Source organism: Odocoileus virginianus, chromosome 13 (assembly GCF_023699985.2).
Source record: "Odocoileus virginianus isolate 20LAN1187 ecotype Illinois chromosome 13, Ovbor_1.2, whole genome shotgun sequence".
In the NCBI taxonomy this organism is placed as follows: Eukaryota; Metazoa; Chordata; class Mammalia; order Artiodactyla; family Cervidae; genus Odocoileus; species Odocoileus virginianus.
Genome location: NC_069686.1, coordinates 61280728 through 61291331, shown reverse-complemented (window position 1 = coordinate 61291331; position 10604 = coordinate 61280728). Strand labels below are relative to the sequence as shown.

The following is a 10604-nucleotide window of genomic DNA, read 5'->3' as shown; positions in this document are numbered from 1 at the left end:
AACCAGGGATCAAACCCACATCTTTTACATCTCCTGCATTGGCAAGCAGGTTCTTTACCACTAGCACCACCTGGGAAGCCCATAATGTTACCTATCCCTCCCCTGCCCCGGGGGCTGTAGTGAGGACTATATTGAAATAATGCATGAAAAAAAGCAGGTACCCAGGAAATGTTTGTTGGTGACTAAAGGACTGGCCAGATAGTGTCATTCTACTTTTAAAGTGCTCCAGCTTTGGGACTGCAGGGACATCACAGTGACTTCCCTGTTACTGAATGGCCAGGGCAGGGCAGTGGGGCTACAAACATACAGGCCACAGAAATGGTGCCTGCACCCACCCCCCAGCCCAGCCCCCAGCAACAGCCCAGCTAGAAGGTGATCAGGCCCAAATTTAAATATGTAATGGCGCCCATCACATGCAGTGGTAAAGAATCCACCTGCCAATGCAGAAGACTCAAGAGATGCAGGTTTGATCCCTGGGTCATAAAGATACCCTGGAGGAGGAAATGGCAACCCACTCCAATATTCCTGCCTGGAAAAGTCCATCATCAGAGGAGTCTGGCGGGCTGCAGCCCACGGGGTCACAAAGAGAGGTAACTTAGCACACATGCACGACCCCCATCACAGTGTGTAACGAGCCAGGTGCATCACCTTTTGACACGGAAGAAAATGAAAATGGTAAGAAATACACACAGCCAACCATGCGACCTCACCCGCAATCACAGTCTAAATCCCCACGCAACCACACACATACACACTCACCCACACAGCCTCAGAGATGGCCGAACTCACATGCAGCTGACCACACATGGCCACAGTCACAGTCTCACACTCACCTCAGCTCAGCAGACAGACACACCTACAGGCACAGAACAATGGCACATCACTCAACCTCACCCCCAGTTCCCATCCACTCCCACCAACAGCCAACCCCACTCCCCATACAGCCCAGCACCCCACGCACCGCTCACCCTCGTCCCCCGCACAGCCACCCCACGCCCCCAGTCCTCACACACTGCAGACACACCCCTCCTGCAAGGCCTGCAGGTAATTTGTCACTTGCTCCAAACATCCCACTGAAAGCCCGGTAACCAGGCTGGGGTTGCTCCCAGGGCCTCTGCCCACAGGAAGGGTGTTTTGTTTCGGCTTCTTTGCCTGCAAAGGCGCACTTCCTTCAACCCACAGGCGTCTCCGTGGCTTGGCGGCAGCCTCTGGCCTCCCTGCCCCCTCTCGCCCTTGAGGGAGGCCTGGGAGAGTAGCCTGCCAGGCCCCTTGGGGGGTCCCCAGCAAGAGTTCTCACAGGACTTTGCAGAGGGCATGCTGCAGGCCAGCCTGAGTTCCAGGTGGGTCAGGGGCCCAGCCCCGCTGTAGGGGCCCCCTCCTGGATCTGTGGCGGGAAATCAGCCCCCGCCGCAGCCATGGTGTCATGCCCAAAGGGGCTGGGAGAAGAAACGGACGCAAGACACCCCTGGAGCCGGGGCTTCCTGGACCATCAGTCTGCCTGTCTAGGAAATGGGGGGAAGAAATGGGAGGTAGGTGTGGGGCCCCTCTCCCCCGCACACTCCAGCCTCAGACTCCACTGGTTCCCTGAGGGCTCAGGGCACATCTGAAGGTCAACCAAAGGCGAACCTGGCCCGTGGAAACATCTGAGGCAAGTAGGGCCGGCAGTGATGGCTCTGGCTGGCCTGGCCTGACCCACCAGTTCTGTGAGGGTCTAACAGCCTGGTGGCCTGAAGGAGGAAGGGAGGGACAGAGGGAAGGACAGCAGGAGGGGCCAGGGTCAGAGGCACTGGATCTAGTGGGCGGCTTGGGAGGCTCACTCTCTGGGCCGCGTGGGGGCTCCAGGGAACCTCGGGAGAGGTGGGACCCTAAGTAAGGCCACCCCGGGAAGAGAGGGGAGGCAAATGGGGGAAGAGCCACAGGCAGAAGAGAAAGAACAGAGAGGCAAGGACCACAGATGCACAGGAAGAAGCCGCAGGACCCCGCTGGAGGAGAAGCCCAGCCCTGCAGCCTGTCCTCGCGAGAACAGTAGGGGCCCCCCTGCCATCACCCGGGGGGGCCTGACCCCAGAGAGGCATGGGCCAGCTCAGGGCAGCAGGGCACCCCTCAGGCGAATGCCAGCCACTGGCCTCCCACCTCCACTCCTGGGAATTTCCTAGGCTCATGTGGGACCCACGGGCCACCCTGTGACCCAGGAGGGTGCCCAGGGATGCTCAGCATCTGAAGAGCAGAAATACCCCAGTGACTCACATGCCGCCCCTCTTGGAGGCTGCAACAAAAATTCCGGGGCCAGGGACAGGGTGGGGCTGGGCTAAGGGCCTAGACCACCGCAGAGCCACAGGCAGCTGGACGGTGACCTCTGCACCCTAACGCGCCCAGGCCAGGCCTGTCTTCGTGAAATTTTGTTCTTAGCCCCCACTAATTTTCATACCATCTCTAAACTTCACAGGGTAACAAATCCACCCCTCAGACAAACGCCTGGCAGGGCAGTAGCTCTCTTGAACGAGAGAAGCATGGAAAAAAGACAGAGGCCAGAGGCTGCCTCCTGCCAATAGCTGATCATGTGGATTGAGGTGGGTCCCTCAATGAGTTTCCCCATTGTTGCTTAATGGGGTCAGATATAGGCCCTTAAGGTCCCACTACTCAGATGCCCTGAGGTTTCTGGGAAGACCCCACGTGACCCCCCAAGCCACAAGTCGCAGCCCCTCTGACCCCAAAGGGCCTCTGATGAAGGCAAGGCCTTAGCCCCAAAGTCCTCCCAGGGAAACAAGCGGACCAGCCGTGGCACTTGGACTCCAGGGCCCACGGTGCCTGTCCTGGCTGTGTGACCTCAGGTAAGCCCTGAAACTCTCTGAGCCTCAGATTCCAAACCCTAGGAAAAAAGATGAAATCATTTCCCAGAAAGGTGTGATGCAAGGGTTGCCTGATAACACCATCAGTGGGTATCTCCAGGAATCCCTTCAACTGTAGTTGGGCATGTGTTACTATTGCCACCACCCAATCTACCACCTGCTAAAATCCCCATAGCAAAAGGACAACTGGCATCCTCAGGATAGCTGGAAGCCTTGCTTCTGGCTTCCATTCCAAGATGTTAACCTCTTCCCGGTTGCAGTCATCTCTATTAATAAACGGAGATGGGCATGGGGTCAGGTGGCCTTCAACCTCTCAGGTTTCACATTTCCTCCCAGGGACAGGGGGCTTCACTGGCACTTTCAAATGGTAATAGACTCGGCCCTGGTGCAACATAATTAGTCTTGGGACTAGAAGGGTAAACAAATGTGTAATTCATGAATTTGCTAATTGTCCTTCATTTTGATCTCCTGCCATTTTTCCTAGACTCTGCCTGACATCCGAGCTTGTGGCAAGGACTCAAAACAGTGCCGGGTGCGGCCCAGGGAGGCACTGGCTTCAGAGTCGGGCACCTGGACTTGCCCTCCCCCCAGCTGCCCCCTCCAGCCCGGAGCCCACCACCCCAGATATCACGCAAGGCAGGAAGCCCGTGGCACTCCATCTTTTATTTCCTTCAACTGTACACAAACGTAAAATACTTTAACAGCAAGTCTACGGGAAAAAATTGTTTGGTTTTAAATTATTATGAAACAGAACCTAAGGGGAGCTTTATTAAATAAACATAAAGATGGGGATTTAAGGATACACACCTGCATTCTACCATTGTCGCTTTTACTCTAGCTTCTGGGTGTGTAAGGATAGAAAAGACACATCAAACTGAATAAACAAAATCCATGTATACCCTGAAACATTGGCAGGCCACTCAAGGGATTGTTCAGAACGTCCACCTCATAAAGATGGCCTCACCATCTAATAAAAATTAAAACTGATCTGTTGGCCTCTTTGGTTCCAAAATTATGTATAATACATTTAACTGTATTTTTTTTTGCTGCTATAAAAATAACTTTTTTTTCAAATGGCAGTTTCTGACTAATCATGCAACTAAATCAGTGCAAACATTAAAAGCAATCATTCGCTTAAAAAAGAAGCAAAGGATTTCATTTCAAGTATAAAAAAATATAAAAAGAGTCGTACGAGTCCAGTTACATCTAGTGTGGGTCAACCCTTTAAATTGCATAGTTCACATGGCACTTGGACCTCTGGGTGAGCTCAATGCTCTGCCAAGGGCCACTCCTGGATACACGCGGATGGGCAAGGGTTGTTATCATGTGCGTTCAGGCGGGTGTGCAAGTGCTAGGAGGGGGGGCGGGCGAGCAGGTAGGGGCCACATCCGTGGCTGGCTCTGGTGGCCAGAGCCCACATGGGCCACTTTTGTAAAGCAGCTGAAAGCCTCCCCCTTTTCCCCAGACCCGTTCAACTGCTCCCCTCCCTCAACCCCTGCAGAAGGGGCAACCCCACCCCACCGAGCATCTCCAGAATGCCTTCACTCCACCATTCCCTCCTTCTAAGAGCTCACCCTCCCCTTGCCTAAGAGTCATTTCCACCCCTCCCTAACCAGTCCTAGAGGAGTCTCCCCAGGGAAGGGCACAGATTGCAACTTTTTTTGTTCCACTTGGAACAATTCAGATTTTAACTTAAAAGGTCAGACCTGGTAGAAAAGTCCCTTTTCAATTATACAACCGGAATGAATGACCATTCAACTGCTAGTGATCAGTTAAAGCATCAAATTAAGACCCTTCTCCTCTCCCTCCCTCCCCACCCCCAAAACACACACACATAGAAGTTTCAACAGGGCCCCAAGGGACAGTCAAACGGTCACTCCCACAGCTCCACGGTCTCCGGTCTCTGGCAGGTGGCAGCCTATTGGGGCCTGCCTCTCCAAGGATGGGAAAGGACAGGCTGCCCGGCTCCCCGCCGCAGGAAGGATCCCAGGCCAGGGGAGCAAGCCCACACGTTGGAGCCAAGAGATGTGGGGACCCCGGGGGCCTTGCATGGGCAAAGGGGGACACGCGGCCCTCTGTAGGCTGCCTGCTCCCCACCCCCCCATCTGCTGCTCTCTCCAAGCTCGGGTTCGCTCGCTCTCTCTCCCTCTGTCTCTTGTCTTTGTGCTTTTCTCTGTGCTCGGAAGGCGCGATTCAGAGTGGCCAGGCCAGCTGGGGGGACGTGGGGGGGACGGTGGCTGCTCACCCCATTCTCTCCGAGTGACAGGCATTTGTGGCTGAGCTGCCATTTGTCACCGCAGACTCTTGCCGGGATCCCGGAGGCTGCCATGTGGGTGGCAGGATGCGTCTGGCTGCGCGCGCCTGCGTGTGCACTCAGTCCTTCGTGTCCGTGGAGGGCGCTCCCTCGGCTTTTGACAGATTGCTGGATGAGGAAGTAGGAAAAGATCTCGGGCCGGCCCCGGGCAACCCCCGGGCATCACCGCGCTCCACTTGCACACCCTGGTCCCCAGGCCCCGACGCAGCCGCGCCCTCATGCACAGCCGCACTCCTCCACGATCATGTTGGGCACGTCCCGCTTGACGATGTTGTACTCGTCGTCGAAGTAGAGCATGGACATGGTGCTCAGCTTGGTGGGGATACAGCAGGAGTTCACGGTGCCCGGGTTCAGCCCCCGCATGCGGTACTGGTTCACCACGGCCGTGTGGAAGGAGGAGGCTGAGCCCGGCACCCCCGCCAGGTAGGCGGGACAGCTGCCCTCGCAGTAGTTCCCGTAGTAGCCGCTGGGCGCAATGATCCAGTCGTTCCAGCCGATGAGGCGGAAGTCGATGAAGAACTGCTGCCGGCAGCACAGGTTGGTCCGACCGTCGCACTCCAGGCCCCGCTTGCGGATGCGGTGCCTGCTGTCACCCAGCCGCGCCTGCACCACCACGAAGGGCCGGTGCGACTCCTCGCCCGGGTCCACGAACACGGGCACCACGGCCAGCTCCCGGCAGCCATCGCACTGCACGTCCAGGCTGAGACGCCGCTCGCCCCGCGAGAACAGGGCCTGGATGGGTTCGGTGAGTGGGAAGGTGTGCCAGCCGCTGCGCTTGAGGTCCACGCGCTTCTCCACCGCGGCCCAGCGGTCGCCAGGGCCCTGCTCCTGGAAGTACACCTTGACCCGCACCTTCCGCCGGCCGCCCTTCTCCAGGACGTAGGGCAGCAGCTTCAGGTAGAGCCACAGGCTGGCCTGCACTACAAACAGGTTCTGGTTGCCTTCGTTGGAGATGAAGAAGTACAGGCGGACCCGGGAAGAGGCCAGGCCATCTGCGGAAAAGCGAGAGAGCAGGCCAAGTTAGATCAAGGAGAGCAGCAGGCACTGCAGGAAACACATTCTGCCGCAGGACGCTGGACCGGGCCCTGGCCGAACAGCTGGAGGACCGTCCTGACCAGAAATACCACTCCTGGGGCCGCGGCCTCCAACGGTAACCTGGGAGAGGCAGGGAAAATTGTTTCCTAACGAGAAGCCCGGACCAGGTTGGAGCTGGACGGCCCGGGCCTAGAAAGCCGGCCTCACCTCTCCCAGGCCAGGGTTCCCTGGAGACAGGCTGTCAGGCCTCAAAGCTCAAGGGAGGAACTTGTCAGGAGGCCAAGATCTTAACAAGTTGTTATGGGTATCTGTGAAATCTGAAAAACAAAACCAGGGTCTCACTAAGGATTTGGGGTGGGTTGTTTTAGCAGAGTTTGGGTTCTTTTTTTTTTTTTTTTTTTTTGGTTAACTTAGGGCATTGCAAAATCCAGCTGAGCCACCTACAGCCTCTTTCCAGTGTTTACCTAAGCATGATCTGATCCAACCCCCAGTGGAACCTCCACTGCAAACAAGCCAGCTCTGCTCAGATTTCTGACACGGGGACGTGTGCTTTGCAGGCTGCAAAGTGCAGCCTTTGCTTCCGAGTACTTCCAAGGGACAGGGCGCTCAGTCTTGAAACTTGAAGTCCACCCCTTTCATGAGACACTGGCTCTCCGTGAATGGCACATTTGAAGTCTCCATGGATAAGGAGAATTGGTTTATTAGTTGTCTCAATAATTCAGCTCAACAAGAAGAGAGGCCATGCCAACTGAGAGAGGAATCCTCTCTCATCCTACATTTCAGTGACCCTGCTCTCTGACAATCCCTACATTTTTTTTTCTGCAGGAAGAACAAATAAGCCAACTGTGTGGCCTCGGCTGGTTTTATCAAACCTCCTACCACTGCCCCCCTCCCAGCCCCCTCCTCAGGCCTGCCTGGCTCCTCTAATAACACTGACATCTGACTTTGAAATGGGGGAAAGTGCAGCCTTAAAAGCTGGTCTTGGACGAGCTGCCTGTGACCTGAATCTGTTATTTATAAGTCAAAGAGCTGGCTCCGTGGAACCGACCAGAAATATAACAGCCCCCGCTGTCATTTTGTGCCACCGGGACCAAAAGGCCTCCTCGACCTTCCAGAATCACATTTCTGCTCTGGGCCCCAAAGCACCTTTTAATCCAAGCTCTCTAATTGCATGTCCAGATTCCCCTGACTCTGTCGGACAGCTAAAATGGCAATGCATTTCTTTCTAAGCACAAACCAGCCCTGATTGTCTCTGCTTTTCTCCACACCCGGCCATGCAAAACTTTTCATCCCTTTTCATCCCCAGGCGGCACCTGCACAGTCTGCCCGCTGCCTTAGGGGTTGGGGGGAGGCGTTCACAGCCTGGGGACACGATTGCCACCAACCCCCCCACCAAGGCTCCCTGCCCACCCTGCCCTGCCCAAACCCGAGCTTCCCCCTGCAACCTTCTTGGCAGTCCCCCTGCACAAACGGGGCTGAGCTCCAGGCACAAAAGCCAGCCTGGCTCATTCAAGTCCTGAAAAGGACAGCAGAGCCGAAAGCACTTGCAGCATTTCAGCGCGAGCACATTTTTCTCCTTTTTTTAAAGTTCGAAAGATGTTTTTTCCTCGCTTGATTTTTATATTCAGTGGTAAAAATTTGCAACATAGGGCTGGAGGAACATTCCAGAAAGGACTCCGACCCTTTGTTAACTAGGAACTCTGCTGGCTCTAAAGCCAGGGAGCTGCCTCAGCTCTCAAGCAAGCCGAGAGGCACGGGGCTGCCCCCTCAGCGGCAGCCTTTCTCTGCGTAAATGATGGGACCTGTTGAGAAGCCTGCCTTCCACTGATTCCGGTGCCCACACAATCGGAAGAGAGGTTGCCTAGCTCTCCCCAGCGAAGCTTCAGCAATCCTGGCAAGCCCACGCCGCCCGGCGATGGAAGCGGCCCCAGGGGCCTCTCACGCAGGCACACACACACACACACAGTCACACACATACACATACTCCTCCGGCCCACGGATATCAACAAGCACACACATCTCCATCTATACTGCTAAGCCTACACTCCGATCGTGGGAAACAAAAACATTAAGCAATCACCAAGCGAGTGCCTGCGGAGCCAGGGCCGCACGCGTCCGCCGGGAGGGGGACGCGCTCCCAGAGGCGCTGGGGCCCGTTTCGAGGAGCAGGGTGGAGGGCAGAGCGCTCCTCGGCGGGGACAGGGAAGTAGGAAGGGGTTGCTGCCTTCGAGAAGAGGACCGCAACCCGGACGGAGCGCACAGGGCCGGAGGCGAGCGGGCCCAGCCTGCAGTCCAGGTTTCCCCTAGGGCGCGCGGGCTGCGGCGGCGGCGGCGGCCAGAGTCAGCGAAGAGAAGCGGGTGGAGGAGGTAGCGAGGGCCGCTCGAGGGACCGACCCACCTGTCTCGGCGAAGCTGATGATCTCGGAGACGCGCTCCTGGCCGTCGGCGCCCGGGCTGGCGTGGCCGTCGAGGTGCGGGATCTCCACCCGGCCGTCCTCGCGCACCTTGCCCGCGTGCAGCTTGCGCAGGGCCGTGACCATGGCGGCCTTGGGCACGGCGTGTGTGATGTTGGGCCGGCCCCGCATCTGCAGGCGGTTCAAGATGTGCCGCTTCACCGCCTCCAGGAAGTCGCCGTCTACCCGGCCCAGCTCCTCCGGCCGCCGGAAGCCGCCGCACGACGTGCAGGTGTCCTGCGAGCCGCCGGGGGCTCCGGGCGGCGGCGGGGGCGGTTGCGGCGCGGCGGGCGACGGCGGGGGCGTGGGCGAGCCCCAGACCCCGGGCCCCAGCCAGCCGACCGCCAGCATCAAAAGGCAGGCGGCCCCCAGCGCCCGACCGGGCAGCCCGTCCATGGTGCGCCGCTGGCGACGAGGGCGCCCGCCGCGAGGCGAGCCGAGCCGAGCGCAGGGCGGCTCACGGCTCCCGGCGCGCCGCCCCGCCCCGCCCCCGCCCGGGCCTCCGCCCGCCCGCCGGGAGGGCCGCAGCCGGCTCACAGGGGGAGGGGGCCCGGTCGGGCCGCGGGGGTTCCCGCGCGGCGGGGAAGGGGCGCCGCGGGCCGCTGGGGGCCGGAGAGGCGCCCTGGGCAAGGCAGGGGCCGGAGGGTTACTGCCGCACGGGCGTCTCGGAGCGCCTCGGCATCCGCAGCTTTTCCCCCATCCTCTCCGCGTCGGGGCCCCGCTGCCCCCGTTCGGGTGAAGCGAAAGCAGCGGCAGCGGCGGCTTGGCGGCCGGGCGGGGAAGGTGGCAAAAGGGCCGGTCGACGCAACTTGGGCGAGACGGAAGCGAAGGCGCCCGAGCCCCCAGAGCGGAGCCGGGCGCGGCTTGGCGCGGCGCTGCGGCGGGCGCTGCGGCGGGGCCCCGCGCTCGCACCTGAGCGCCTCGTCCTCACCCTCGCCGCCTAGCACCGAGGAACGGCCGCGGGCGGTGGCGACGGGCGGGTAGTCCTCTCCGCGGGTTGGAGGGCGGACAGCGGAGTGAGTGTGGTGCCGGGAGCGCCGCAGAGCGCGGGCCCGCTCAGAGGCGGCGCGGAGCCCGGGGCCGCGGGCCCTGCAGTCCTCGCGGCGCGTCACAAGGCAAAGTTGTCTCCAGGCTCCCGGGGCGCCGCATCCACCGGCAGGCGGGCGGGCGGGCCGGCCGCAGCGCGCTCCGGCGGGTCCTCTGCTCCGCCCGCCTCCTCGCCGCCTGCCTCCCTCCGCCCGCCTGCGCGGGCCGGCGGGGCTCCGAGCGCCAGGCTAGGCGGCGGCGGGGCCCTCCTCGTCCCGGTCTCTTCTGTCTGCGCGGCGGCAGAGATATCGGCTCGAGCTCCTAAAAGTCTCGCCGCGTCCCCGGCGCGGCTGCCCTCGCTGGCTCTCGCGCCGGCACACGCCAAAGGGCCGGGAGAGAGCGGCGGGTGGCGGCCGCGTCCCCGCGCCCGGCCGCGGCAGAGTGCGGAGCCCGCCGAGGAGGAGTTCTTCGCTTTACCCTCTTCTTTTACTCTCCTCGTTTTTTCTCCCAAGGGTGAAAAAAAAAGCCGCACAATCTCCGTATGTGCGCGCGCGTTGTGATAGAGGTTGGCGGGGCGGGGGGGGGAAAAGAGAGGGGGTGGGGGGGGAGTCTCGCCTGGCCGTGCGGGAGGAGACTGTCCGCGCCTCCCCGCTCCGCTTCCCGGGGTTGCGGGGGGGATGCAGGGGGAGGGGGAGGCAGAATCTGTTCAGGTTGATGCTGCCCGCTCCCCGCCCACCCCAGCTTCCCTCCGCGCTTTTCCTTCTGCCTTAGCGAGAAGGAGGGGCGAACCGGCTCGCTTCCCTCCCCTCCCCACCCCACAAGACCGGCCACTTCTGCGGTCTCGAAACTTTCTCACCACGTGGGCGCCCCGGACCCCGGCCCGGCTGGGCGGCGGGCGGCACCGACGGGTGCCGATCCAGGATCCCA

General features: G+C 60.0%; 1 protein-coding gene across 1 annotated transcript; it reads right to left on the bottom strand.

Annotated features, from left to right (window-relative positions):
- Positions 1-3492: 3492 nt before the first annotated feature.
- On the bottom strand, positions 3493-9047 carry INHBB (inhibin subunit beta B). Its single transcript, XM_070476329.1, has 2 exons — positions 8597-9047; positions 3493-6155 (listed from the first exon to the last, which is right to left on the bottom strand). The coding sequence occupies exons 1-2, from the start codon at positions 9045-9047 to the stop codon at positions 5380-5382; spliced, it is 1227 nt and encodes a 408-aa protein (XP_070332430.1). The 3' UTR covers positions 3493-5379.
- Between the last annotated feature and the right edge of the window lie 1557 nt (positions 9048-10604).